Source organism: Ilyonectria robusta, assembly GCF_021365365.1.
Source record: "Ilyonectria robusta strain PMI_751 chromosome Unknown BGZ61scaffold_10, whole genome shotgun sequence".
NCBI classification, from domain to species: domain Eukaryota; kingdom Fungi; phylum Ascomycota; class Sordariomycetes; order Hypocreales; family Nectriaceae; genus Ilyonectria; species Ilyonectria robusta.
This window is the reverse complement of record NW_025764444.1, coordinates 1,116,547-1,143,086: the sequence shown is the minus strand read 5'-3', so window position 1 is coordinate 1,143,086 and position 26,540 is coordinate 1,116,547. Positions and strand designations below refer to the sequence as shown.

Below are 26,540 nucleotides of genomic sequence, written 5' to 3'. Positions count from 1 at the left end.
ATACAGTGCCGCGTGTGAAAACTCCACTTGGTCCCACTGTTTCCCGTCTACCCCCTCAGCATGTGAAGGATGCTATTGAAGCCATCATTCCACGGAACTTACTACCTTAACTACCTGTGACACTGTACTCCGTAGTACACATAACAATGCCATCAGCTCCGTATGTAGCAGGCAGCTGGGTCAATTCACAACTCCGCAAAATTCTCCCCAGGACCAGGCTCATACGGTAGATTGCAAATCTCAAACCCAATCACACTCTGCTAACCAAATAGATTCGAATTTCTCAAAGTCACTACCTCCAAGGTAGATTTTCGTCTGGTTTTACATATGGTATCATGATACATTCATTGCCACGCCAAGGCCCCCAGTCTAGACACATGCCCTTTCACCACGGCTACCGCACCTGCGCCATCTCCGAATCCTTCGACTCGTCGCCCTTCGAAGTTGCTGCTGCCTCCTTGGCCAGCCTGATATCCGCCAGCGTTAATCTCAGATCGCTGCTGTAGGGTTCAAACTTGGCCACTACTTGGCCCAAGCCCGCCCTTAATGCATTCAGCACTTCATCCACCTCGGGGCTCTCCCTTTTGCTCTTGACGTCCGTCCAATGGATGGGGAATGCCTGTCGGAATGCTTCCAGCTTCTTAATAACCGAGGTCAATGTCCGGATAATGCTGGGTACATCCCTGTGGACGTTTCCAAATTGATCCTCAGCCAAACTGTGCACTGACAGGTGGCAAAGCACATGCACCGCATTAATGAGAAGAGTTGGCTCCGCGTAGGGGGTGCCCAGCACAGCGGCAGCAAACTGGGTCCGGAAGTCCTGCTGGAACAGCGCGGCGACAGAGTCGATGCTCATCAGGTTAACTGTCCACTGTTCGAATTGGCTCTTGAGATGTTCCGGTGAAACCATCTCCTGCTGCTCCTTGGTGAGAACTCGGTCCGTGGCCTCCTTAAATGTCTTCTTGGCCAATGGGCTCAGTTTTGAGGCTGGCGATGAGCCTGGTGATCGGGCAACTTGGCTCAGGCGCTTCTCAACCTCTCCTCGCATGGACTTTGAAGCAGCTTTGCTGGTGAAGATGGGGTCCTCACGAAGAGGAGCAGATACGCGCTGCCTAGGCTCAACGGTTGGCTGGGCAGGAGGCGGGGCTATGGGCTTTCCGTAGGTATCGACGCGGGTCTCGACAGCCTTCACCACTTCCATGCAGATGGCATAGACCTGGGCCCACATAGGGCCATCCTTTCGGTCGATATCCTCAAAGATGGCCTGTCGGCGGGTCTCGAAGCCCTGTGCAATAAAAGCCAGCTCCCACAACGCAAACGACTAGAAGCGGGTCAGTGGTGTTTAAGGATGCAGGTGAAGTACGTCACATACCTTGATAGAAAGCTTCTTGCTCTTCAGGCCGTTGAGAATACTGCCATTGGGATCCTTGGACTCCGAGGTGAGGGGGTTGCCATTCTTGAGGGGTTCCTTGACCATGAAAGTAGAAAAGGCAAAGTTACCGGCGTTCCAGATAAAATGGATCAGGGCGCCCGCCTCGATGCAGCGGTACAGCAGGAAGATGTCGGTTGGCCAGGAAGGGGGGACCATGTTCGTCTTGGGCAGGTTGTAAAACGGGCGCAGGAACATCAATGCCCATCCCCAGGCGAAGGATCGCATCACGGTATAGTAGAGGAAGAGCGCGAGCGGGATTGCCGCCAGCGAACCCGCAGCAGAAGTGCCGGCAATTGCAGGGAGTTGCTGCATGACCAGCTTCAAGGAATCTCCCGAGCCCACAGTCTTGTTCTCATCCTTGCTCCTCGAGAGCCTCAACACAAGGCGGTCGACATCCTTTCTGTAATGCGTCAAGGTCTGCGAGAGGGCGCAAGACACCAGGTAGGCCATAAAGAACAGCGGCCGCTCGTTCAATCTCGCGCGATCGCCGCTGAAGTAGGTGATCCACTGCAGGTTCGTGCCCTCGGGGGCAGACCAGAGGTAGATGTGGCAGAATAACAAGCTGGAGAAGCCATACCAGAAGGCCGTCTCGTACGTCTGGAACTTCACAAGGGCGGTGCTCAAGGTCTGGAAGCCGGAGCCGGAGGTGCGTAGACCGACATGGTAGTTCGCAATTCGGAGGACGAGAATCGCAAGGCCGCAGGTGAAGATAAAGGCCGTTCGCAAGCCGACAGGGCCGACAGGGAACCAGCCCCAGAGATCTGTCATACGGACGTTAGCAAGCTGCAGCGCAAGGCGGGCGCAGGTTACGCACAGGAGTTCCAGTTGTCCAGAAAGACGGCCTCCACATAAGAGACGGCCAATAGAACAGTTGCCGTGGAGGTGAAGCGCCTATGCAGAGCTGGCTGAAGGAAGTCCTTGTAGGGAGCTTTTCGAACTGTGGTGGCCGCCATCTCCACAGCGCATCGTTGTCGAAGGAGTAGGCTCGGGGATGCTGGGGAGGAAGCGAGGACAGGTACAAAGGCCCATGTAAATAAAAATCTCCAGCCAGCAACCACGGTTGACGCGCCAAGTACTAGCGGAGCAGGAGGTAGCTATCGTCACGTGGAGATAAGGCAGGCTGCAACTGTGGCAGCGCCATTTCCAATGTGCAGGGAAGCCAGGTCCCACTGCGCTCTGATTGGCTCGCAGTCAACGGGTCCAATTACGTATGTCGCAGGGAAGCAGACTTGATAACCTCAGCCACCTCGGCAAGGCAACAGGTGACTTGACCAACTACAGAACAAGACGATCATCGTCGCCGTCGTCATCGCCAAGGCATCACTTGCATCGCATCGCGCAGTCATTTCGAGAAGCCATTCCTTTCCTTAATCCGAAAATTCCGCCTGATTTTGTCCATCTTGCGCAATCATGTCGTTTGACCAGCTCTCCAACCTCGAATCCGGCCGTCGCGGGGGATACGCCGACGACCCAGCCTTCCAAGAGTTGCAGTACGACCTCAAGAGCAAGCTGCAGGCGCTGCTGAGCAGCAACCGCAAACTCGCCAACGATGTCAATGTGCTGGGCACCAAGAAGGATACCCCGCGCCTCCGCGAGCGAGTCCATAACAGCATGGAGAAGACCCGCGAGATGTGCCAGGCGATCGGCGAGGGAGTGAAGAGGCTTCAAACTTGGGAGGATCTCACCGTACGTCCGGTCGCTATGCGTATTTTATGTCGCATGCTAATCCCCCATCCAGAAGCAGCAAAAGTATGAGCAGACCAAGGTCTCGAGCGACTTCCAAGCCGCCCTTCAAGAATTCCAGACCCTCCAGCGACGAGCCCTCGAGAAGGAGCGCGCCTCCGTGACAGCCGCCCGCGCCGCCCATGATACCGAAGCACAAGGCGAGGCGCAACAGGGCGCACCTCTGGAGCAGTTGCAGCAGCAGCAGGAGTTGTCGCAGTTGGCAGCCCAGGGCGAGGTCGACTTCCAGGAGGCTCTTATCATCGAGCGCGAGGAGGAGATCCGCAACATCGAGCAGGGTGTCGGCGACCTGAACGTGCTCTTCCGACAAGTAGCGCAGATTGTCAGTGAGCAGGGCGAATCACTCGACTCGATTGCAGACAATGTCCACAACATCCGCGATGACACAAGGCAAGCCGATGTTGAAAACCGCCAGGCCGCGCGATATCAAAAGGCCGCTCGCAACAAGAGCTGTTGTCTATTGCTAATCCTGGCGGTCATCTTGACCATTGTTATTCTCGCGATTGTTCTCGACTAGGTAGAGCGTTTGTGCTTGTGGAACAGGCTCATTAATGTTCATGCGGCGTCTATAGGAGTTTTCTAGGGATACAGAACTTGAAGAGTACAGTTTTGTACATACACAGGGAGGGTTTAATCGTCAACGCCTTCCATACTTGAATTCCAATTTTACTTTTCGATTGCGTCAGTTCGATCTCTAAGATATGGCAAAGAGTTTGGTCTTTTCTGCACATCCGTGAACTTCGGGTCCTTCCTTGGAATCAGTCGGTGTAAAATGGTATCGTTTATGTTGGAGAGGCCGAAAGAAGATGCCCAGTAGAGAAAGATTGCGCTGGGGAGATCTGCAAAGAGGAGAGGGAAGACGGGTATCATGAGCATGACCCTACCGAAAACCTTTTGCAGTCTCGTCAACGTCACAACCTGCTTCTCGTTGGGGTTTAGTGAAAGGAGCGCTCGGATGTGGTCCTTGGACATCCTGCCCCAACTGTTCCAAACGAGGATGCCCGTGCAGATTATGGGGAGTCCGTAGAATGGGTCCGCGCTGGTCAGGTCCATGAACCAGAGGCATCCCCCGTCCACCAAAGACGGATCGAACATGCCGTTGACCGACCCCAGGTTGGAAGTCGCGGACTGCGGAGTGCCCAGGCCGACGGAATGGCTGAGCCAGCCCAGGGGAGCACCGCATTTCCGTCTCAGGGCTTCGGAGATGGTGATGAACGGAAATATGCCGAGCAACGGCGCAAAGCCTTTCCACCTCTGGACGCCCCAGGTCTTGTAGATTCTGCGCCGAGACTTCTCAATGGCGCCGGCCATCCGCAGCCTCAAGATGCGTTCCGGCAAATTGCTCTGTTCCCTGGCAATGGTGCTGGTATGCCGTCGTGCCCACGCCACCACAAGGGGATTCAGCTCGCCTCGCTTCGACCGGAGCTTGGCGGCATAGAATTGGAGGGGAAGCCTGAGGGTTACGTTGACGCTCACGGCCAGCAACGGGATGGCGAGGTACCACGGTACACCGGTAGTGACGTGGAACCAACTGAAGGCGGATGCCGTCGACTGGATGACCTCGCCGGCAAAGGCGCCGATGTGAAGGCCTCGTCGGCTCGGAACAACGCATGATGCCGGCCCGGCGAAGCCTGCGGCGGGAGAACGGACGGCTCGGGGCGCGGCGGCGGTCAATGACAGCCGGGCATGGGGCGTCAGGTTATGGGCAGTGCGTCGGAGGAACGACATTGCTCAGCCATTCCCGCGTGGCGGCGGGAGTATCAGGTGACAAGCAAAAGAAGTCGGCGGGTGGATGAGATGAGGTTGACCATGCGGCCTGCGATGAAGTTGCGGCAAAGCGGGGCGACGTGCCACAGCCTGTCTTCTGAGCTCCAGCGGTCGATCGCCCTGCAAGCTGCGGCGCTTCAGCGGTCCTGCAGCACTGTGGAGGGACCACAAGGCTGGGACAGGAGCCGCACAGCGGGGCAGTTGATTCTCCAATCCGCTGTAAGCTTACCTCTCGGCGTTGGTGCAACCCTTCCGGTGGTACCTTAGTGCTGTAGCCGCTTGTGGACAGCACAGCTTGCTGGCTTGCTGGGAGCTGTCCCGCGACGTCACCCCATCTCGTATCCGGCATCCAGACCCTCGTCCTCCAAAAGCGTCCTGCCTGCAACGCCCAACGCAGCGAAACTCACCGAGCTCAGCTCCCGCATTCGATGCTGCTACCTGCTACCGAATTTTCCAGCCTGGCGCCTCCGAGGCGAGACTCTGCGTCGTCGACGATCCGATCTTTCCGACTCGCCTGCTCATAAACCATCATCTACGCTCCCAATGTCCGACGACTCTTCCACCGTGCCTCCGGGCGACCCGCCTCAGACGTCTGGCTCCATCATCGTTCCCCTGCTCGCTATGGCGCCGCTGTTCTTCGTCTTGGCTTCCCCTCTGCTCTTCAAGCTGCTGGGCCGCATGCTCGGGTGGTCGCTGCGCAAGAAGACGGATGGCCGCCGATCCCACCTCCTGGCCCTCATGACGGAAGACGACAGGAAGGCTCGTGCCTCGGACTCGAAGGGCATCTCGGCCCCCAAGCTGGTGTTTGACGTCGACGAGAAGCTGAAGGGTACATTGGAGTCTCAAAAGGACTGGAGTGGCATTGTTGGTTTCTTCCACCCGTTCTGGTATGTCGGCATCAATACCCCCACCGCGGGACACGAAGCTCTACTAACACCCGCCAAGTAATGCCGGAGGCGGCGGAGAGCGAGTCTTGTGGGCGGCTATCCGTGCGACACAAGACCGCTGGCCAAACGCCAAGTGCGTTGTCTACACGGGCGATCACGACGTCACCAAGGACGAAATTCTGTCTCGGGTCATGGTAAGACTGCGATGCGAATACGCCAGTCCCACTCCCCCAGACCGAGATGTGCTCACCATGTTATAGCACCGCTTCAACATTCAACTCCACGCCCCAACCATCACATTTCTCTACCTCTCCAAGAGAGATTGGGTTCTTCCTTCCACTTGGCCACGCTTTACTCTCATCGGCCAGTCCATCGGCTCCATCATTTTGGCCTGGGATGCCTTCTCACTCGTGGTCCCTGACGTCTTCGTCGACACCATGGGCTATGCCTTCTCGCTTGGCCTGTGCAAGTTCCTGTTCCCCAAGGTCTCGACTGGTGCCTATGTTCACTACCCTACCATTTCTACTGACATGCTCGAGTCACTCGACCCTACATCAGCTGTTGGCTCCCAGGGTGTCAACGCCGGCAAGGGAGTTGGTGCCCGAGGGACTGCCAAGAAAATATACTGGCAACTCTTCGCACGACTGTACTCATGGGTTGGCTCCTCTGTTGACATCGTCATGACAAACTCGACCTGGACCCAAGCGCATGTGATGAGTCTGTGGGCTTCTGGTCGTGGTGACAAGAACAAGACAGATCCCATCACCGTCGTTTACCCTCCCGTCGCCGTTCGCGAAATGGAGCAAGAGGTCGAAGTTTCCGAGGAGAGTGAGAAGCTGCGAGAAAAGGTCGTCGTTTGCATTGCGCAATTCCGACCAGAGAAGAACCACCAGCTTATCATCCAGTCCTTTGCCGAGTTCCTCAAGTCCAAAAGCGAGGCCTCGAAGGGCGCGCGCCTGGTTCTCATCGGCAGCGTAAGGGACGACCATGACAAAAAGCGGGTGTACGAGCTGCGCCTTCTCGTCAACGAGCTGGGCATAAAGGATCACGTTCAGTTCCATCTCGATGCGTCCTGGCCCCAGGTTCTTGAGTGGCTAAGAAAAGCCTCGGTGGGCGTCAACGCCATGTGGAACGAGCACTTTGGAATCGGCGTTGTCGAGTACCAAGCCGCTGGTCTCATCTCGGTGGTTCACAACAGCGGTGGCCCCAAGCTGGATATTGTCGTCCGGGTACATGGAGAGCCAACAGGTATATCTGACCTTCCACATCATAAACAGAGCCGGCATACTCACCCTTCTTTAGGATTTCACGCCATCACACCAGAGGACTTTGCAGACGGTTATGAGAAGGCCTTGTCGCTACCCAACCCCCTTGCGGTTCGCGGGCGAGCACGGGAGTCGGCCAAGAGGTTCACGGAAGAGGAGTTTGCCAAGAAGTGGACGGTTCAGTTGGCGCGCTTGATCACTCTAGCATAGATGTCCAGCGAGTGCGGTTGCATGATAGACAAAGGATACCCCTTCTTTTCCTTTAGCAGAAGATTTTAGAGAGAGCACTTAAGACGAAACGCCCCCCGCGTCGTTTTCAGCGACTCGGAGGCAATACTCGTTCTCATGACGTGAACAGACGCAGGTTCGCTCAATTTCAATTCAAACAGGTCTATAGATACGTCTATGGCCCCTTTACAACCGCTCTCCACAATGGTTCTTCTGTCGCGGATCAGAACCCGCCTCAAACCTCCCCTTTGGATCCTGCATAACGCCCTCGACAATGCTCAACCCTGGTTCAACGTAGGTAATGTTATGCCCGCGCTTGCGAAGGTCTACGGTGACGGGCTCCGAGAAGTGTTGCTCGGTGAGGACAGTGTTGGGCATGAGTTGGTCGTGCAGGCGCGGCTCAGCGACGGCTTCCTTGATGCCGATGGCGCTCGACAAGATGCGCCAGAGGACCTGCGTCGTGGAAGAGATGATGCGCGAGCCACCGGCAGCGCCCACAGCGGCGAAAAACCTTCCGTCCTCGCGCTCGACAATGACGGGCGTAATGGATGAGAGCGGGCGCTTTCCCGGGCGGATGTAGTTATACGGGGACGGCTGGAAGCCGAACTCGTTGGGGACGCCGGGGATAGAGAAGTCGTTCATCTCGTTGTTACTGGGAGTGGTCAGCAAGTCATTACGGAGCGTATGGGTGAAGAGGATTGAATGGAATAGATGCGATAGGTGTGATGTGACTTACAGTACGATTCCAGTCTTGTCACACATTATCAGCGACCCGAACAGCAAGTTGACCGTCGTCGTAAGCGACACGGCATAGCCCTGGTTATCCGCCGCAACCATGTGCGAAGTGCCGTGGTTTTCAGCAGCGTAGATACGCCAAGGGTCATACATGGTAAGATTTTGCGGCTTGTTGTGAATCTTGCGGCGGATCTTCAGGGCGTAGTCCTTGTCCAGCATCAGCTTCTCAAACGACGAGACGTTGGGGCTGAAGGCCGGGTCGCCGAGGTTGCCGCGGGATCCGTAGGCAAACTTGCTGGCCTCGACGAAGCGGTGCCAGTCCTGGGCGCTCTCTTTCTTGGGTGCGCCGTAGCCCTCCAGTGTGTTGAGTATGTTCAGCGACACGGCGCCGCTGGCGGGCGAGCCGAAGGTGAAGACCTTGTAGCCTCGATGGGTTGTGTTGAGGATTTCGCGGGTCTCAATCGTGTAGTTTTTCAGGTCGGAAAGCTCCATGATGCCACCCCGGGCTTTAATGGTATTGATCAAGTGCTTGCCTGTATTGTGTTAGTGGTCGCGCCTATACTGGAGGATGGGAGACGAGGAACTTGCCCGTGGGTCCGTTGTACAACTCTCCGGGGCCTTTCCGGGCAATCTGAATGAGGGTGCTTTGGAGTACTGTTAGCAAGGGTGTAGAAAAGATGAAGAGTTGCTCACTTCGCGTATCGTGTCCTCTTGACCCAATCTCCCTCCTTCTTCAGTTCTCCTGTGACATAGTCAGCGCCAGGGCGCCCTTCTCGACCTCGAGGTGCTGAAACAAACCGTTGTGGGCAAAGTCCTTGGCCCATGAGGGATCTTGCGTTAAGAAGTTCTTGTCTTTTCCTTTGAGGGCTTTGCCGATGTACGAGATGAAATCAGAGTTGACTGTCATTTGTCAGCCTGGGGTCTGGCGTCAGGTCTGGGAGATGAGGCTTGACTGACGCGGGAATCCGACCTTCGCTTTCCAGATGGCACCTTCCATCACAACCAACCAGGGAAGTCTCTGTATATACAAGGTCAGCCGGTCCATGATGCTCTAGTAACGTTGTTGGGGGTTTCACATACACCATATTTCTTGTGGGCGTACCACAGACCAGCAACCTCACCAGGAACGGCAACGGACAATCCGCCGTAGACGCTCTTCTCGGGGTGCTCTTTATACATGTTCTCGGAGGCTTTGGCCGGCGCAGTTTCCCGAAAGTCGATGGCCTCATATTCGCCATTCTTATCGCGGACGAGCATGAAGCCGCCACCGCCAATGCCGGCGTGGTACGGCGCCATAACACCCACGCAGAAGGCCATCCCAACAATGGCATCAATGGCGTTACCCTAGACAGGTTAGTTTACAGAGAAGATGGCGGCGGTTAGGCTGGAGGTCTTACGCCCTTGGCGAGCAGGCCCCTCCCGACATGAGTACACTCGTATGCTTCGCTGGCAACTGCGGCTCTTGTATTTGTCTCGGGGTTGAAGAGCCACTGATCTATCACATCCTTTGCTGTTGATAAGCCATGATGGGTTGTAGACACGAGCAAGAGCTGCAAGGCCCTAGTAATCAGGGAGGACTCTGGATACCGTTAGCTACACCATCACGAAGACGAGCAGCACCGAAGCACACTGCGCCCATAGACTCACTCATGGCCGGTTGATTTGTCAGTCGCTTGAGGTGGTGTCTCCGACTTATCGGCTACCCTGGACGTAGCGCGGGTGTAGATGACGGAGAGATAAGAAAGCCGTTCCCCCGCACAGCAACTCCGGAGCGAGATATCCCAAGAAAAGCGAAACGGCGGCGACAGCGAACTAGACCGACGCTCTCGGGGAAATTGGTTTCAAAAAGGAAACGACACAGGAACAAGCGTTGACGTGATCGGCGTCTTGGCCCGATGCCCGGAGGGTTCTCAGTCCGCCCCGGTAGATGCAAATCCGTCCCGCGTGAGACCCATCACCTGCCGCAAGTCGGTGGGCTGCGGCCAATCAGGCGCCCAGCGATGATACCTAGAGGGCCAATCATTGGCCAGGAAGTTTTTCTCTTCAAGACATCGTCTCCATTTCCATCGGCATCAGGGTTGAACAACTTCATCTCTCGCAGCTCACTAGGTTCTCACGAATCGATTTGATTTTTTATTTATTAAGCCCGTCGATGAGAGCGCTGAGGGTTCTTCACACAGTCTCGTTTAGAGCGCGCCCACAGAACCTTCGCTCCTTTGCCGCCATGGCTTCTGCGCTGGCTGAAGCGCCCAAGGTGCTCAACGGCCACGTCCCAGGCGACATGATGAGCGGCATCACCACGACCAGCAACGGCAATGAAAACGGGAATGAGAACAACCAGCAAAAGAGGCCTGCCAAGAGGCAAAACCCCGGCAACAACCGTGCGTGGAAGCAGAAGAAGACCAAGCGGGAGAAGAACATCACCGAGGGATCCATTGAGGAAGTCCTCAAGTACGACATCGAGGCGCTGCTGGCCTCGCGCAAATCTCAGTCTGACGCCGAAGTCGACGCAAATGCTGAGGATGATGTTCCCGAACTATACGCTGAGACCGAGGTCGAAGTCCTGTCGCTCTCGTCCACCGGCGACGGCCTCGCCATGCGCGCCGGCTCTGACCAGGTCTACATCGTGCCCTTCACCGTCCCCGGCGACATAGCCCGGATCAAGATCTACCGGCACGTGCGCGACGAGAAGCAATCCTTCGCCGACTTCGTCTCCATCGTCAAGCCTTCGTCCCTGCGAGACGACGCCCGCATCCAGTGCAAGTACTTCGCCTCGTGTGGCGGCTGCCAGTTCCAGATGCTCGACTACTCCGAGCAGCTCCTCCACAAGAAGCGCATCGTCGACCGCGCCTTTCGCAACTTCTCCAACCTCGCCCCGGAGGTCGTCCCCGCCATCAACGACACCATTGGCAGCCCCCTGCAGTACGGCTACCGCACCAAGCTGACGCCGCACTTTGATGGCCCCCCGGGCTTCCGCCATAACAAGCGCGGCAAGAACCCCAGGACGCCCTTCGGATCATGCCCGGACATCGGCTTTATGCAAAAGGGTCGCCGCAAGGTCATAGACATCGAGGACTGCCCTATCGGTACCAACGCTGTGCGTCTCGGCATGGGACGAGAGCGAGAGCGCATGCACAAGGACTTTGCCGATTACCAGCGCGGTGCCACTATTCTCCTTCGCGAGGACACCAAGCGTCTCCCCAAGGATAGCGACGAGATTCCCCAGGGCGAAGTCCCCCCATATACGGTCCGCGTCGACAACGACGACACCGTCGACCTCAAGACGTGCATCACCGACTCCAAAGCCACTACCACCGAGTACATCGGCGACTACCTATTCACCAACCCGGCGGGCTCCTTCTTCCAGAATAACAACTCCATCCTCCCCAAATTCACAAGCTACATCCGCGACCGCATCCTCCCGCCCTCAGGCAACATCAAGTACCTCATCGACGCCTACTCGGGCTCCGGCCTCTTCACAATCACCCTGGCCTCGCTGTTCGAGCACTCCATCGGCATCGACATCGCCGCCGACTCCATCGCCTCGGCCGGCCGCAACGCCGCGCTCAACGGCATGGGCGAGGACCGCTGCAAGTTCATCGCCGCCGACGCTGGCGAGCTCTTCAAGAGCGTCTCCTACAACGCCGACGAGACCGTCGTTGTCCTCGACCCGCCTCGAAAGGGCTGCGACGCCTCCTTCCTCTCCCAGCTGCGCCGCTTCGGGCCCCGCCGCGTCGTCTACGTCAGCTGCAACGTGCACACGCAGGCTCGCGACGTGGGCGTCTTGGTGCGCGGCGAGGGCGAGGGCGAGCGGTATGAGATCGAGAGCCTGGTCGGCTTCGACTTCTTCCCGCAGACGGGACACGTGGAGGGCGTTGCGATTCTCAACAGGGTTGATACCAAGGCGTAAATAAAGGGGATACCACGGAGCATTGAAAAAGTACGGCGCTTTTGTATAGTACGTCGGGACGGAAAATAAAAATGAACAATTTTGCTGGTAATGGCTTGGAGCATCCTGCAGTACCATACGTGACATGAAAAGCAATCTTTTTGCTTGTGAAAAACAAAAAACCGAGAGCGCCGTACATACATACAATCGTTTCCCCCAGTCGTTATTTCTGTTCCAGCAGCGCCTTGAGGGCCTGGACAGTGACCTCGAGAACCTCGGGCCGCCGGCTCTTCTTAAGACACTCCTTGAGGACGTCGACGCCGCTCTCGTCCTTGATCTTTTCACGGGCGAGCTTGCCGGTGTCGCCCTCGGCAGACACGAGGTTGAGAACGACGAAGACGCCGCGGTGGCGGATGTTCTCGTCGTCGTCGACGCACATGCCGAGGACGACCTTGACGCCACGGTCGCGGTGGAGGACGCCACGGACGACGGACTCGAACGACGTCAGGGATGCGAGGGCGCCGCCGGCAGCGCTGCGGGTGCCGGCGTCTTCGGCGTCGGCGAGGGCGAGGAGGATGTGGAGGCGGTTCCGGGCCTTGGCGGTTTCCTCGGCGTAGAGGGCGATGGCCTCGGGGGCTTGGACGAGGTTGCAGACGAGCTCGACGGCAGCCTTGGAGACGAGGGCGTTTGAGGAAAGGAGCTGCTCTTCGAGGTGCGACCACGCGGTGGTGACGATGGTGCGCCTCATGTCGTCGTCATCCATGGATGCTAGGTTGGTCAGGGCCATGAGGGCCTCGAATGAGGGGAGCAGGTCGCGCGTCTCGGCTGCTGGGTCAGGGGGGATAATGGACACGAGAGGTCTCACGGCTGCGGTGACGGGGATGTTGCGGTTGCCGCCGAAGACCAGGGCAGGGTTTGTGCTGATGAGGATGCGAGCGAGCGCATGGGCGGCGAGGCGGCGTGCGGGAGCCTCGGTCTGGGGGAGGGTCATCCACGAGGCGAGGAGGAGTCGGACGGCGCCTTGCTGGGCGAGCTGGCCGCGGAGCGTCTTGGTGACGGAGAGGGCGAAGATGATGGAGATGGCGAGGGCCAGGGAGGCGGGCGAGCCGTTCTTGCAGTGAGTTACGAGGACGGGGGTGATGCCGGCGTCAAAGACCATCTTGCACCGCTGGGCGACGCTGTCGTCGCGGTCGAGGGGGTCGGGGCCGGACAGTTTGCCGGCGGCGTTGGCATATGCCTTGAGCTGGCTCATCTTCTTTTCCTCGTCCGTCATGTTGGGCAAGTACCTGGTGAGGTTGACAAAGATGCTCAGGGCGCCGTAGGTGGTGGGAGACCTGGGCTGGGCGTCGCCGAGTGTCTTGACGAGCTTCTTGAGCAGCTCGGCGTTGTTGGCGACGGATTCCTTGACCTTGGGCTGGAGGGAGGCGTAGGCCAGACCCTCGATGGAGTGCTTACGGCCGTGGTCTTCGTCTCTCAGGATCATCTTGGTGAACATATCGGACAACTCCTCTATGCTGGTGACTGCAGGCTCGATCCTGCTGGACTGGCTAGCATCGCCGGGTGCGGATTTAGTAGGAACTGCCTTGAATTCTGGGTCAGTCAGTCAGGGACAAAACACGATGGGCCCGCCCAGTATAAGTCATCTCACCCTCAGCTTGGCTAGGATCACGGCGGCCAGATACTGGACCTGCTCCGAGTGCCGGCGCATGGAGACGGAGCCTCCGTCACTCTGCAGGTTAGGGTCGGCGTTTGTGCTGCGGACGACCTCGTTGAGGTCCGAATCGACCACCTCCTCGAGCCACTCAATGCAGTACTTGTTGATGGCCTCGCGGCACTGCGAGTTCATGCAGGCGGCGTTGAGCATCTCCAGACAGGCCGTCTCGACCTTGCGACTCTTCCACTTCCTCCTCATAAGAGGGCCCAGGGTGGACAGGAAGCCCTCGTTGAGGAACATGCCCGCCGTGAGATCCGGGACGATGGGGAAGGTCGACGCGGCGACGCAGAAGGCGACAATGTAGTCGTCATAGGTGCCCCTCCGCACGCGGTCAAAGAAGAAGGTCGACAGCATCTTGGAGCCCTCGTCGCCGGCGGCCTTGAGGTAGGCCGAGGTCGAGAGGGTGGCGTGACCGCGGACAATCTCAGGCTGCCTCATGTCGAGGTAGCACAGCACCGTGTCGACGCAGTCGCCGTCGATGAGCTTGCAGATAGACTCGCACGCGGGGTCCTTCTGGCGGGCCTCGAAGTCGTCGTTGAGCAGCTTGGTCAGCTCGTCCAGGTCGCGGCACGTCTCGTTGTCCTCCTGGCCGCCCTCCATCAGGCGGGCAAAGACGATAAGGGTCTGGTCCTCGATGGACGGGGCCGGCGTCGGAGTCGGGGCCGGCACCACGGCCGTGGCCTGGGCCTGGTCGGGCTCAGTGTTGGCCGCCATGAGACACCCGGGAGCAGAAGGCGAGACGAGCGGGATGGTGGTTTTGGTCGCGCGATTAGGAGAGGTGCGGTGTATTAGAGGCAGGCGAGGGGCGGCGGCGCCAGGTCTGATGATGTATATAGGTAGTCAGTCAACCAGACCGGGAGCGCGTGGAGGTGGCCCCTCACGGGATAAGAAAATGCTGTGGTGGGGTTTCCGCGATTGGGTCCCCTTCAGTGGCCAGGACCCCACTGAACGGTCCGGTTTACTGGTCCACACGGCAGGCGAGCTCTTCCAGGTTCCAGCTGTCTGCAGCTCCTTAGCTCCCCTGAGCGGTGCTATGTATGGCTCCCGCAGCTCGAGGCTGGCAGCCAACACGTTGGACGTCGCTTTGTCCTACTTAGTGCCCGTCATTTCGTCATCGCCGCGCCGATAAGGGCCCTAGTGCAAATCACCCCAAAGCACCCTCCCAGCGTCGCAGCGCCGCAGTGCTGCAGCGTGTCGGTGCCCTGAATTTTACAGAAGGTTCATCACGTGTTTTGGCGTACCCCCATTCCCCCATCCTCCCCAATCCCCTGGAAGCACACTGGCTGTGGCCGTCTCCAGCCGCGTTGCACAGGCTTTCACACGGCTTTTTTTTGGGGCATGACCGATGACGCTTGTTCAACGCACCTTTAGCCCTGCCAATCGGCCAAGACGCTCATACACCCTCTCGAGTCCCAACGCCAAATCTTTTCACGCCTGCTGGACGCGCCCGCGCCGATAACGAGAGGTTGCGTGAACCTGCAGGAAAAAAGAAAAAGAAAAAAGAAAGAAAAAAGAAAGAAAAAAGGAGAGAAAGACAGGCGCGTCTGCCTTGGAAAATACAGGCTCCTCGACACCCCCCAGCCCTTTGAGACACATCTTGTTAGTCGTCGCACAGACCCGTCGCACCCAGTCTAGCCGCGCATCAAGCTTTCTCCCAGCTTGAGCCTCAACTTTCGTCACGCCGAAAACCAACCATTCTCGCAACGACATCCCTGATCCGTCTTCGCACCGCCTCGCTCGCCGGCCCCGAATCATCTCCTCCGCACTCTAGGGCTCCGAACAGCGGCTGGCCTCGCTCTCCCCGGACCTCGTAGCTGCCTCGACCGCCCCCAAGAGCCGTCCCGCAGCCAACCATGGACGCCGTCGACGTTTCCGAGCACTACGAGGTCACCACCGCCGAAGAGACGCCCTCGCTCCTCTCCATCGTCCTCGACACCAACCCGCGCGCCTGGGCTGCCCTCGGCGATGTGTTGCCCATGTCCCGCGCCATCGCCAACATCCTCGTCTTTGTCAACGCTCACCTGGCCTTCAGCAACGCCAACGAGGTAGCCCTCATCGCTGCCCACCTCGACCGCGCCGCCTGGCTGTATCCCTCGCCGCCGAACCCCAAGTCAAAGGCCGCCGATGCCTCTGGTGATGTCCCCATGCAGGATGCCCCGACCGCTGCTGCTTCGTCCTCGGCGAATAAGTACCCGCACTTTGCGCAGATCGAGACGGCCGTCCTCTCTTCCCTGCGGAAGCTTGTCGACAAGACCACCGAGGCTGACCTTGCCGCCACCACGACACAGCTCTCAGGTGCTCTGACGTTGGCTCTCTGCCACATCAACAAAGCCGCGCAGGCTCTGTGCTCGCCAGCCGCCAACTTGGAGGACAGCCGCAAGGCCAACGCCGCCGACGCACCGCCCACCGTTCACGGCCGCATTCTCGTCATCTCTGTCTCTGACTCGGAGCCCTCTCAGTACATCCCGACCATGAACGCCGTCTTCGCTGCTGCCCACGCCCAGGTCGTCATCGACACCCTCTCCCTGTCTGGCGACCCGACCTTCCTCCAGCAGGCCTGCTTCAACACCGGCGGCACCTTTCTCGCCGCCACCCATCCGCAGGGCCTGCTTACATATCTCATGTTTGGCCTGATGGCTGACAGCCAGGCTCGCGAGGCTCTCATCGCGCCCACACACGATACCGTGGACTTCCGCGCTGCGTGTTTCTGCCACGGCCGGGTTGTCGATACTGGCTTCGTGTGCTCTATCTGTCTGAGCATCTTCTGCGAATTGCCTCCTGGCGCCGAGTGCTTGACATGCGGCACCAAGCTCGCACTAGGCAACTATGGCGCCAAACCCGCTGTCGTTCCCCGGAAGAAGAAGAAGAAGAGACGCATCGTCAACGGCAACTCGCGCGAAGAAACGGGAAGCGCAACCGGGACACCACGTCCATAAGCCAGGAACATGTACATAACTATTTCCCAGGGCATTACTGCCGCATGCTTGCGTCCACTGGCTTTCTTGGCTGCCCAAGAACCCCAGTTGGACCTCCTTTTCCAGGAGTGAGATAGCACGAGGCGGCAAAAGGAAGCTTCCAGGCTTGCTCATCCTAACCCAAACGGATGTTGGTTATCGGATTGGCGTATTGAAAGAAAATCGACTCGAAAGAGACGGATGGATTGCGTCACTCGCTAAAGAGGCTTCCCATAATAGACTACGTCCCTTTCTGAAAAGGAAAGACGGGCAGTCAACCCCAATGGAAGCCAGGTCTGATGAGCTGGCACTAGATGCCTGTTGCGATAGATACCTTGACTGAAGCCAAGGTTGAGGGAACATTTTTGGCTTCCTTCTGAAAATATATGATACCAGTACCGCATTGGATACCTTCCACGTTCCTACCGTACTCTACACTACGCATGGAGAACAAAACTTGCCATTGGGGATGTGTTGAACCAAAGCCCAGTATGGGATGAATGCATGTTTAGGGCTAGAGGGTATCACTGGTGTCTATACTAACTTACAAACGTTTCCGCGTCCAACAACCGCAAAGACTTCCCAACTCCATAGAAGTATCGACACACATTCTAGACCAATTTTGACGACTGATCAGGCATCCCAAGGGCCACCACATAGTTAATCAAGTCGAACCTTGCGCCCCCCTTTGGCAATCTTAGCACCCTCTGGGAGTCGAGACATGGTACAACGGGGCTCTCTCTCCGCACCGCCCATCGATGCGAGGGCAAACGAGTCGGTGTTATGCGCAAAGTAAAAGTAGTAACCAGTGCGGGTCTTCTTGACCACCATCACTCCAATTGCGCCAGCCGAGTGGCAGTTCTTCACACCAGGATGGTTCATGAAGTCATCTGCAATGAATGATTCCATGATGGCGTCTTCGTCATCGTCCTGAATGTCAGCTCCACCTCGACCGCGACGTGTCCCATGGTAAATTCTCTCAGCACACCGCTGTGAAGCCATTGTGGTGGCCATGTGCTCTCCTGTACCGCTTGTCACGGCACCAATAGTGACTTGATCCTCGTCATTCTCGTCACAGGGCACAACTGCGGTGCCAACGCCGACTAAAGCTGCCGGACCTAACCGACCTCGGTGCTTCATCCCAATCCCTCCCGAGGAGGACCCAGCCGCAATATGGCCGTTTTCGTCGACCGCGATAGCACCGATAGTGTCTGTGATGAGGTCCTCGTTCACAGTACCAGGGTGAAAGGGCACCTTCTTAACCCGAGGGTTGAGGCCATCCTTTTCGTCTGGACTGACAGGTCGCTTAACCCCACGAGGACTCCCGGGGGGTTGATGAAGAGTATCGCGGTCGTTGGCAACTGTGTGGGCCCCGTCTTGTGGCGACGCAGAGCCATCTCTGTTGGAGAGATGCTCATGATGCTTCTCATGGGAGTCTGTTTTCGGTTTCACACCCTGCTCAGATGGTTCTTCACTCTTTCTTCCATGACCATTTGATTCAGTCTTTTTCGGGCGAGACTTGGATCGAGAGGGAGTTGTGGAGTTGTTTTGGGGGCCTCTCGCTACCGCAGTAGAGTAGAGAGACGACTTTTCAGGGGAAGCACGAACCGACGATCGACCTACTGTTGGTGTAGATGACCCGACGACCCGGAAATAATCCGGGGTCGTCGGGGCCTGCAATAGGGTAGACGTGTCAGGTCCTGGAGAATCCACGTTGGGCGAGTCCGTTTGACCTTCATTCCAAGTGCCGGCCATGATTGCGGCCGTGTGGTCCCGCGGGAAAGGCCGGTGTGTCTCTGATGGCGTTGCGGTGTCGTATTGGCAAGGGACGCACCCCGAGTTCACTGGAGTCGGACTCTGGGTTATCTTGATTTCCTTGGACTTCGACTCGGCTCGCTTTAGGTCTTCCTGCCAGCGGAGAAAACGATCCCTAGCGTTCTTGGAAATCATGTATTCGTTGGGGTATGTTGTTAAGCCGTGTTCTTCGGCGAATGCCTTCGCACCCTCTCCGACTAACGCGTTGGGTGGAACACGCCGGAGGCTGAGGGGGTTATTGCTAGTGTCTAGGATAAGCTTGGCAAGCGCAATGGGATTCCGAATGTCTGTACGAGAGTAAGTCTGAGAATTCGATTGAGGATGGAAGAATTTGACTGACTCGGAACGGCACCGCATGCGCCACTGCGGCCAAGGTGATCGACTATCGTGGCATCGCATTCGACCGTGCCGTCGATAGAAAGATTAGAGCCATAGCCAGCGTTCGTAATCTCTTTGTCCTCGAGGATACGCAGGGCAGCTTCGATGGCCTCGGTTGCGGTGGAGCCGGCTTTTAAAAACTTCATTCCCATCTCAGCGGCACTGTTTTCGTTAGTCTACGCACGAACTGGCTCGAGAGACGGCACTCACGCAACGCAAGCCTGGAGGTGGACGTGCTCATTCTGGTGACTATGGAAGCCGGCTCCAGCGTGGACGAAGATGGCTGGAGTGCATTTGGGCTTCTGGCCGAGGCGGAGCATGCGGTCGAGAGCGCCATCCGCTCCATGAGGAGTGTGTTCCGACATGGGAGAGGTTTCATTGTGACAGTTGGTCATGCTTGTGTCGATTCATGAGTCGAGGCAATGCGGAGAGGAGTGGAAATAGATAATGAATGCAACCAAAAAAAGCGAAAGACTGGAGGGAAATGGGGCGGGTGGGTTGAGACGATTCCCGGGCCCAGGTGACGGAGAGAGAAGAAGATGGAGCTCAAGGCGAGCTGAAGAATGGTTTAGGCACAAGCGTTGAGTCGAGGAACAAGCGACCGAGGCCACGTTGGGTGCCTGCCAGAAGTCGCAATGCGGCGGGGAAGGGCAGTTGTGGCGCTCAAGCTCTTTCCCATGTTCTTACACGCCGTGAGGATGAGCAAACAGATTCTAAAGTGCCAAGAAACAGCTACTACGCAGCTTCCCGATGAGCATGTCAAATCCGAGAGGAAGAGAGAGTGTTGGGATTTGACAGTTGAGGGGCGCGAATCTATAGCCTCCACAACGCTAGAACCCAGTCTGTTTCGCACTCTTCCTCTGAAGTGAAGAATAAATCCAAACAGGTTAACAAATGAAATCATGAGACAACGCTGAAGATGCTGCAGATCAAACACAGCTCACAGCTTTAAGATGACGTCGGATGCTCAGCCACCCCGTTAATTGCAACAAAGGGGCGTCAAGCCCCAACCAGCCAGCCGCACGTTGGCGGGGCCTAGTCCACCACTCCACAGCACAGCCGCAGTGTCCGTGGCTCTACTGGGAGCTTCGCAACAAGGCACGTAACGTAACCCTACCGCATCCTCCACCGCCGCCGTCATCGCCGCCATCGCATCCCCCGAGCGCGGCACCTCCACGAATCCCTCCTCCCTCTCCCATTCGTCTCGTCGCGCGCCGTCCGCCGCCTCTTCCATCATGGCTAACCAAACTCCCGCCGTTGTCATGGACAAGTGAGCCTCTATTCCCAACCCCCGCACTGACGACAGCTAACCTCAGCTCACCAGCGGCACGGGTTTCTCCAAGCTAGGTCCGTGACAGCTCCCGACGATTCCGATTGCCTCTATGCTTCCGAAGGTGCTCTATTAACGCTCGCATATAGGTTTCGCCGGCAATGACTCTCCCTCCTTCGTCTTCCCGACTGCGATCGCAACCAAGGGGCCTGCTGGTGGTGCCGGAGGTTCTGGCTCTGGACGCCCTGGCGTTGCCAACAAGCCCTCTTTCCTCACCGGAGGTGCTGGTCCCGGTAGCCACCTGAGCTCAAAGCGAGGAACTGAGGATCTCGACTTCTTCATTGGTGACGAGGCCATCGCTGCTTCGGGAGGTCCGGGTAGGCGGAAGCTGTTCCCCTGAACACGAACACAGAGCTGACGGATTAGGTTACGGTCTTCACTATCCCATCCGACACGGTCAAATAGAGAACTGGGTATGCGTCTTTTTGAGCTGCGAGACGGGCCTAACTGACCGCCGTTAGGATCACATGGAACGATTCTGGTCCAACTCCATCTTCAAGTATCTCCGCGTCGAGCCCGAAGACCACTACTTCCTCCTCACTGAGCCTGTGAGCCTCCCAATATTACCCGCGCCGAACTCGGGACAGTCCATTGACTTTGACAGCCCCTGAACCCCCCCGAGAACCGCGAGAACACCGCCGAGATCTTCTTCGAGTCTTTCAACTGTGCTGGCATGTACATTGCGGTCCAGGCCGTACTCGCTCTGGCTGCATCTTGGACATCCTCCAAGGTCCAGGACCGCTCTCTGACTGGAACTGTCATTGACTCCGGTGACGGTGTCACTCACGTCATCCCCGTTGCCGAGGGTTACGTCATTGGATCTTCCATCAAGTCGATTCCCATTGCTGGCCGAGACATCACCTACTTTGTCCAGTCCCTGCTCCGAGACCGTGGCGAGGCCGACTCATCGCTTAAGACCGCCCAGGAGATCAAGGAGGAGTACTGCTATGTTTGCCCCGATATCGTCAAGGAATTCAGCAAGTACGACCGCGACCGCAGCCGATTCGCCAAGCACGTCGTGACGCACCCCAACGGTCGCCAAGTCAGCGTTGACGTCGGATACGAGCGATTCTTGGCCCCCGAGATCTTTTTCAACCCTGAAATCTACAGTTCCGACTTCTTGACCCCTCTCCCCACGGTCGTCGACGGCGTTATCCAACAGTCACCCATCGATGTCCGACGAGGCCTCTACAAGAACATTGTTCTGTCTGGTGGAAGCACTCTGTACAAGGACTTTGGTCGACGATTGCAGCGAGATATTAAGCAGCTGGTTGATGCTCGAATCCGGGCTAGCGAGGTTCGCAGCGGTGGTGCTCGAAGTGGTGGCCTAGACGTGCAGGTCATTACGCACAAGAGGCAGCGACATGGTCCCTGGTTTGGCGGCAGCCTGTTGGGCCAGACGCCCGAGTTCCGATCGTACTGCCACACCAAGGCAGAGGTGAGTACAGCACGTCGAATTAGTCACGTGGTACGAAGACTAACGCGCAATGACAGTACCAAGAATATGGCCCCAGCATTGTGCGAAGATTTGCTCTTCTGGGTGGACCTGGCGGTGCTTAAAGTGGCTCTTTGGCTCATTAAATGGTACAAGATGCCTTCCGAAATCTTAAGCTGCAAGGTTCCACCAGCGCTGCATCGGGAGTATCACGGAGCAGAAGAAGATGTTTTACGGGCCGACCCCGGACCCTCGCTGTCGGTGGGAAAGGGAGGGGCCGAGTCGCAAAATCTTAAAGTCAGTGCCCAGACAATTGGCGATGGAATTATGAGGAGGAGGTGGCGAAGAAGTTTTTCAAAGGTAGTTAAATGCATTCCAAAATCAATTCCCCCGCACGCCCAACATTTTGAAGTACCGAGTTATCATGTCCAAAACCCACGCAAAAGGCTGTTTTTAGTGGCCGGGCCAAGCGTTCGCGGGGCGGCTCGTATAAGTGAGCTGTGACGAATAAGCTACAGCATTACAGAAAGCTTCGTCCATGACCCCGCCATAACATAGTTTGCTGTCTATCACTTTTTCCCATGCTATCCGCGAAATGTGTTGGAACTTCGCTTCAAGGGAGGCATTGATCTTCATAGTCACAGATAATTGGCAGTCACGTTTTAGGCAATGGCAAAGAAGAGGTTCTGAATACTTCGGAAGCTTAGCTCCGTTTGAATTGATACTGTGTACTCATATCCCTAATACAACAAGGTAACCATTGTTCAATCTGGCCACTACACTCAACACCGCCGCAGAATTCCAAATCGACTCCCACCCAAACTCCTCTCATCTTGGGGGCCCGCTGCGCGGTTCGCCTCCCATGTTACACAACGGATAAAGCGCTTATCGGCTGGTGTCGACGACAATGCGACCGGCAATGGCACCCTTCTTCATGAGCTCGTAGACGCTCTGGAGCTCGCTGAGGCCGACGGTCTTGAAGGGGACGGTGATGAGGCCCTGGCGGTAGAACTCAATGGCCTCGGCGGAGTCGGAACGGTTGCCGACGTAGCTGCCCTTGATGTTGATCATGCGGATGACGGTGTCGAAGACGGGAGCGGAGATGCTGGCATTGGCAGGGAGACCGATGCAGACGACGGTTCCGCGGGAGCGGACGTACTGAGTAGCCTGCTGGAAGGGCTTCTCGCTGACAGCGACGAGGAGGACAGCGTTGGGGCCCAGGCCGTCGGGGGTGGCGGCCTTGACCTCGGCGACGAGGTTGGAGGACTTGGTGAAGTCGACGAAGGTCTTAGCACCGAGCTTCTTGCAGAGAGCACCCTTCTCATCACCACCGTCGATGGCAATGGTGTGCAGGCCCATGGCCTTGGCGTACTGGAGGGCAATGGAACCGAGACCACCACCGGCACCGACGATGGCGACGGTCTGGCCGGGGCGGGCACCGGACTCCTTGAGACCCTTGTAGACGGTGATACCAGCGCAGAGGATGGGGGAGATGGCCTCAAGGTCGCACTCCTTGGGGATGCGAGCGACGTGGATGGCCTTGGCAATGGCGTACTGCTGGAAAGAGCCGTCGACGGTGTATCCGGAGAGGAGAGCCTTGGCGCAGAGGGGCTCATCCGAGGTCTGACAGTAGCTGCAGCTCAGGCAAGAGCCGTTGAGCCACTTGATACCGGCGTAGTCACCGATCTCGATGTCGCTGACAAGCTCGCCGCGAGCAACGACAACACCGGCACCCTCGTGGCCACCGACAAGGGGCAGCTTGGTGTCGAGGGGCCAGTCACCCATCATGGCGTGGAGATCGGTGTGGCAGACACCGGAGTACTTGACATTGATGAGGACCTCATCGGGACCGGGCTTCTGGACGGGGATCTGCTTGTACTCGGTGGCTGTGGAAGAAATGAAGTCAGTATAAAGATTCAGGGTCTTGATGCGAACGGTGGGGTTGTGGGTGGGACTCGGCCGCAGGGTGCGGGAGCAGCGAGATGAAGATGGGGACTATGGAGAATGGATGTGACGGGTCGGATGCGGATGGGCTGGATCGGGCAATTGAAGAGGCATTGAAGCATTGAAGGAGATGAGGATGACGTACGTCCACCGTTCTTCTCGATAACCTGCGCCCACTGCACGGAAGGGATCTGAGGAGCGGCCATTTTGTTGTTGTTGGGGGGGTATCAAAAGGTTGTTGTCGTGAAAGACGGGGTGTTGTTTGTTGGAGATGGAGAGTTGAGGAGTTGACTGAGAGTTGATGAGGCGGATGAGTCTGGAGAGGAAAGGAAAACCCAGATTGAGGCCGGCGGAGCAAAGGTTTATATAGATGTTGGCCAGGGCAATCCGGGGGAGGAGTTGAGTCTGCTGGAGGCCGGGTGCAAGGCGCAAAGCGTAGGTGTAGGCGTAGGCGTATGCGTAGGCGGAGGCGTGTGGTATGATGGGTCAACGGACAGGGATGCTTCTGGATGCAGACGTCGGTGGGCGCCTCAAGTCGCGGCCGCGCGGGGGCCCAGCGCCGCCCAGGGCCAAGGGAGGGAAGAGGAGCCACTTCGGCTGCACGGGGGTCCGCATTGTGTGTGTCTCTCGAGTCGAGTACCTCCCGTACCTGGTGATGCGTGCGCGGGCGCGAGGAGTGTGAGCGCAGTGGCGTCGAGGTGGGTGGAGGGTGGAGGTGGAAGAAAGTGGAGTGGTGTTGAGTGCGGCGCCTCCTCCTCATGGGCGCAGGGATGTCCGGTGGTAGGTGTCCAGGTACGTACCTGTGGTAGGGGAGGTGGCTTCACGACTTTCGGCATCCCACCCCCGCTCTAGTTTCCCCTCACCATACCTACTCCTCCTCTGTCGAGACTGCTCCCCAGCGGAGCGGGAGACGGCGCGCTACGATGGAAGCACTGGACTGCGCTTCGCTGCGCTGCCATGGAACTTCGAGTCTAGCGCGAATTTGTGGCAGTCTCGTACCTCCGAGAAAAGATACCTGCATCCGCAACGCCGTCGTCCGCGACCAGCGAGGCCCAAGACCAAGACGAGAGCCGTTGGCCATCAAACCAAGTGAGCCGCGAGGGGGGTCATCAGGGGCGTCCTGATTCCGCCGTGTAATTATTACGTCCCGCTGCGTGTGCAGCATTGATGCACTAAAGATAGCAGGGAAATCCGGACCCCCGATACGGGCAACTGCGAGAACCTGCGTCCTGAGGTGACCTGTTTTTGACGTTGCTATCTCGGCTGTTCAGGAGAAGAGGCGGCTCAGCTCAGGCCGGCATGATGGCATCGCATCGCCTGCCCTACCGAACGCAGCCATGAGATATTTTTCCTCCGGGCACCGGTCCGTAGATTATAGTCGTGACGTCTCGGCCCCCCGTTCACCGTCAGTCGCTTTCACCGTCTCCGATTGCGATCCCTGAGAATGGGATGCTTTTAGGGACCAGGTAGGCCCGAAAGAAAGCACCAGACATTGAACTACGCCAAAAATCATGAGAGCCGTCGCCTAGCTTCCCAAAACTTGATATGCAAGAGTGGGTAGCAAGATGGAGACCGCCCTTTTCACGGGTCAGTATCAGCATCAGCATCAGCATCGTCGTCATCGTAGTACACGCTTCTTCTTCTTCTTCCCAAGGCTGGCGCCGGATCCCGGGAGGCGAAGCGCTCCATTTTGAGGCCCGCTTGGATTCGAAGCGCTACTTAATGCTTCCTATTATGTATAGGACAATTAAGCTCTCCATACCACTAACCACTTTCCAACAGCTCTAACAAGGAAGCTCCACGAAGCTGAGGGCACCGACTCCATACCTACGTAAGTGCAACTCCGCTGGCTACAGCCCACTATTTACAGGGCACAAGCTCTCGCCAGGGTGGCTTGCACCAGCCTGTGGCCCCCTTTCGGTACCAGGAAAAGTACGGATGCTTGAAGAGTGCGCCTATTGTTTTGATTCCCAGCTTGGCGGAAGGCATGCCATTCTTTTTTTCGGGGCCCTGGAAGCTCGTGCGTGCAGTGTCTCGTGTTAGTGGGATGGATAGTGGGAGGACTCGTCCCTCGCGTTATCCGGCGCCGAGCTCGGCCTGAATGGCCCCGTGGACTACCGCCATGATCCCACTCGTCGCTCACTTTTTTGTTTTCACCGTTTCTTTCTTTTCCAGCAAAGACACCAACTCAATTGACATTTAGTGTTGAGGAAAGAAATGAAAAGAACATCATCTCCACCACGTTCAAGCCGACATGTCTTGCCGCATTCAGCGGAAGGAGCGCGGGTAGCACTGCACATCCACATCATGCCTTCCTTAGGTACCGACGCAGACGTCCAACGCACGGGCTGGGAATCAGATCCGTAAATCCATCTCCACCATGCTCATTCACCATCCACATCCGCATCCGCATCCGTACCCGTGCCTTGGTGTCAAGCCAAGTGCCTGCCGCCCTGTCATCGAGCCAGCTTGCTAGACAACCGTTGCTCGTCCGTCGTCGCCTCGTGTCTCACCCCCTCCGTTCCACCGCCCATTGAGACGACAGTACCACATAACTTAGGGCATCGATCCGTGGAGAACGACTCATCGATCATGCACCTCCCTTTCGCCGGCAACGACGCTAAGCCACGACTATTCGACTCGTCTCGCTCGAAGGGAGCTTCTGGATGGGCACCGTCGTCCACAGTACAAGGTCCCACGTCTAGCAGGAGGTCGACCGTGGTAAGGGCATCGGCAAGAGTGGAGCTTGGGGGGACACGCGAGCCCACGGCTGGGCGTCTACAGATTCCTTCGAGGGAATCTCGCTGATTTCCCCGCACTGGATGGTAGCCAGGGAGGGAAGACGACCAGGGGCGGGACACCATCACCAACAACATCGTTGCTACTACCGAGGACATAGCGCTGCACTACCATGTTCTGGCCTCATTCCGCACCCATATTCGACCACTGAACGTGTCCGCTACCTACGATGCAACAATAACCACGCGATTGACGGACAAGCTCGGTGCTATGAGGCCAAAAATT

General features: G+C 57.4%; 12 protein-coding genes across 12 annotated transcripts; 5 read left to right on the top strand and 7 right to left on the bottom strand.

The window, feature by feature from the left end:
* Nucleotides 1-118: 118 nt before the first annotated feature.
* BGZ61DRAFT_420789 (nucleoporin protein Ndc1-Nup) lies at nucleotides 119-2,452 on the bottom strand. Its single transcript, XM_046243494.1, has 3 exons — nucleotides 2,247-2,452; nucleotides 1,373-2,193; nucleotides 119-1,321 (listed from the first exon to the last, which is right to left on the bottom strand). Exons 1-3 carry the CDS (start codon nucleotides 2,383-2,385, stop codon nucleotides 395-397), a joined length of 1,887 nt encoding a protein of 628 aa, XP_046104395.1. The 5' UTR covers nucleotides 2,386-2,452; the 3' UTR covers nucleotides 119-394.
* A 390-nt stretch (nucleotides 2,453-2,842) lies between these two features.
* BGZ61DRAFT_352098 (t-SNARE) lies at nucleotides 2,843-3,692 on the top strand (the record flags this gene model as incomplete). The annotated part of the gene is made up of 2 exons (XM_046240396.1): nucleotides 2,843-3,118; nucleotides 3,171-3,692. 2 exons carry the CDS (start codon nucleotides 2,843-2,845, stop codon nucleotides 3,690-3,692), a joined length of 798 nt encoding a protein of 265 aa, XP_046104394.1.
* A 177-nt stretch (nucleotides 3,693-3,869) lies between these two features.
* Nucleotides 3,870-4,903, bottom strand: BGZ61DRAFT_352349 (uncharacterized protein; the record flags this gene model as incomplete). Its single annotated transcript, XM_046240422.1, has 2 exons — nucleotides 3,870-4,055; nucleotides 4,094-4,903. 2 exons carry the CDS (start codon nucleotides 4,901-4,903, stop codon nucleotides 3,870-3,872), a joined length of 996 nt encoding a protein of 331 aa, XP_046104393.1.
* Nucleotides 4,904-5,563: 660 nt separating this feature from the next.
* Nucleotides 5,564-7,304, top strand: BGZ61DRAFT_352418 (family 4 glycosyltransferase; the record flags this gene model as incomplete). Its single annotated transcript, XM_046240430.1, has 4 exons — nucleotides 5,564-5,829; nucleotides 5,888-6,023; nucleotides 6,090-7,077; nucleotides 7,132-7,304. 4 exons carry the CDS (start codon nucleotides 5,564-5,566, stop codon nucleotides 7,302-7,304), a joined length of 1,563 nt encoding a protein of 520 aa, XP_046104392.1.
* A 178-nt stretch (nucleotides 7,305-7,482) lies between these two features.
* On the bottom strand, nucleotides 7,483-10,097 carry BGZ61DRAFT_390894 (gamma-glutamyltranspeptidase). Its single transcript, XM_046242821.1, has 9 exons — nucleotides 9,705-10,097; nucleotides 9,455-9,636; nucleotides 9,138-9,401; nucleotides 9,015-9,075; nucleotides 8,856-8,957; nucleotides 8,751-8,799; nucleotides 8,646-8,701; nucleotides 8,059-8,590; nucleotides 7,483-7,974 (listed from the first exon to the last, which is right to left on the bottom strand). The coding sequence occupies exons 1-9, from the start codon at nucleotides 9,706-9,708 to the stop codon at nucleotides 7,509-7,511; spliced, it is 1,716 nt and encodes a 571-aa protein (XP_046104391.1). The 5' UTR covers nucleotides 9,709-10,097; the 3' UTR covers nucleotides 7,483-7,508.
* Nucleotides 10,098-10,281: 184 nt separating this feature from the next.
* BGZ61DRAFT_532791 (S-adenosyl-L-methionine-dependent methyltransferase) lies at nucleotides 10,282-11,967 on the top strand (the record flags this gene model as incomplete). The annotated part of the gene is made up of 1 exon (XM_046253913.1): nucleotides 10,282-11,967. One exon carries the CDS (start codon nucleotides 10,282-10,284, stop codon nucleotides 11,965-11,967), a length of 1,686 nt encoding a protein of 561 aa, XP_046104390.1.
* A 202-nt stretch (nucleotides 11,968-12,169) lies between these two features.
* BGZ61DRAFT_494167 (myosin-binding striated muscle assembly central-domain-containing protein) lies at nucleotides 12,170-14,374 on the bottom strand (the record flags this gene model as incomplete). Its single annotated transcript, XM_046250746.1, has 2 exons — nucleotides 12,170-13,528; nucleotides 13,595-14,374. 2 exons carry the CDS (start codon nucleotides 14,372-14,374, stop codon nucleotides 12,170-12,172), a joined length of 2,139 nt encoding a protein of 712 aa, XP_046104389.1.
* Nucleotides 14,375-15,272: 898 nt separating this feature from the next.
* On the top strand, nucleotides 15,273-16,683 carry BGZ61DRAFT_35485 (TFIIH subunit Tfb4/p34). The gene has a single exon (XM_046240664.1). The coding sequence runs from the start codon at nucleotides 15,514-15,516 to the stop codon at nucleotides 16,594-16,596; it is 1,083 nt and encodes a 360-aa protein (XP_046104388.1). The 5' UTR covers nucleotides 15,273-15,513; the 3' UTR covers nucleotides 16,597-16,683.
* Nucleotides 16,684-17,274: 591 nt separating this feature from the next.
* On the bottom strand, nucleotides 17,275-19,127 carry BGZ61DRAFT_352340 (nucleophile aminohydrolase; the record flags this gene model as incomplete). The annotated part of the gene is made up of 4 exons (XM_046240420.1): nucleotides 17,275-18,013; nucleotides 18,134-18,716; nucleotides 18,770-18,969; nucleotides 19,018-19,127. 4 exons carry the CDS (start codon nucleotides 19,125-19,127, stop codon nucleotides 17,275-17,277), a joined length of 1,632 nt encoding a protein of 543 aa, XP_046104387.1.
* Nucleotides 19,128-20,042: 915 nt separating this feature from the next.
* Nucleotides 20,043-21,697, top strand: BGZ61DRAFT_352137 (actin family; the record flags this gene model as incomplete). The annotated part of the gene is made up of 7 exons (XM_046240405.1): nucleotides 20,043-20,077; nucleotides 20,132-20,154; nucleotides 20,227-20,454; nucleotides 20,504-20,550; nucleotides 20,599-20,685; nucleotides 20,742-21,575; nucleotides 21,632-21,697. The coding sequence occupies 7 exons, from the start codon at nucleotides 20,043-20,045 to the stop codon at nucleotides 21,695-21,697; spliced, it is 1,320 nt and encodes a 439-aa protein (XP_046104386.1).
* A 760-nt stretch (nucleotides 21,698-22,457) lies between these two features.
* On the bottom strand, nucleotides 22,458-23,722 carry BGZ61DRAFT_352106 (dehydrogenase-like protein; the record flags this gene model as incomplete). Its single annotated transcript, XM_046240397.1, has 2 exons — nucleotides 22,458-23,458; nucleotides 23,662-23,722. The coding sequence occupies 2 exons, from the start codon at nucleotides 23,720-23,722 to the stop codon at nucleotides 22,458-22,460; spliced, it is 1,062 nt and encodes a 353-aa protein (XP_046104385.1).
* An 899-nt stretch (nucleotides 23,723-24,621) lies between these two features.
* On the bottom strand, nucleotides 24,622-25,175 carry BGZ61DRAFT_452450 (uncharacterized protein). Its single transcript, XM_046245956.1, has one exon. It carries the CDS (start codon nucleotides 25,136-25,138, stop codon nucleotides 24,923-24,925), a length of 216 nt encoding a protein of 71 aa, XP_046104384.1. The 5' UTR covers nucleotides 25,139-25,175; the 3' UTR covers nucleotides 24,622-24,922.
* Nucleotides 25,176-26,540: the final 1,365 nt, after the last annotated feature.

Coding starts and splice junctions, on each gene's coding strand:
- BGZ61DRAFT_420789 (XM_046243494.1), bottom strand. CDS start 2,385: ATGGCGGCCACCACAGTTCGAAAAGCTCCCTACAAGGACTTCCTTCAG. Junction 2,194..2,246: donor TCTGGACAACTGGAACTCCT/GTGCGTAACCTG, acceptor TCCGTATGACAG/ATCTCTGGGGCTGGTTCCCT. Junction 1,322..1,372: donor GCAAGAAGCTTTCTATCAAG/GTATGTGACGTA, acceptor ACCCGCTTCTAG/TCGTTTGCGTTGTGGGAGCT.
- BGZ61DRAFT_390894 (XM_046242821.1), bottom strand. Junction 9,402..9,454: donor GGGGCCTGCTCGCCAAGGGC/GTAAGACCTCCA, acceptor TAACCTGTCTAG/GGTAACGCCATTGATGCCAT. Junction 8,958..9,014: donor AGCGAAGGTCGGATTCCCGC/GTCAGTCAAGCC, acceptor GACAAATGACAG/TCAACTCTGATTTCATCTCG.
- BGZ61DRAFT_35485 (XM_046240664.1), top strand. CDS start 15,514: ATGGACGCCGTCGACGTTTCCGAGCACTACGAGGTCACCACCGCCGAA.
- BGZ61DRAFT_452450 (XM_046245956.1), bottom strand. CDS start 25,138: ATGACGACGATGCTGATGCTGATGCTGATACTGACCCGTGAAAAGGGC.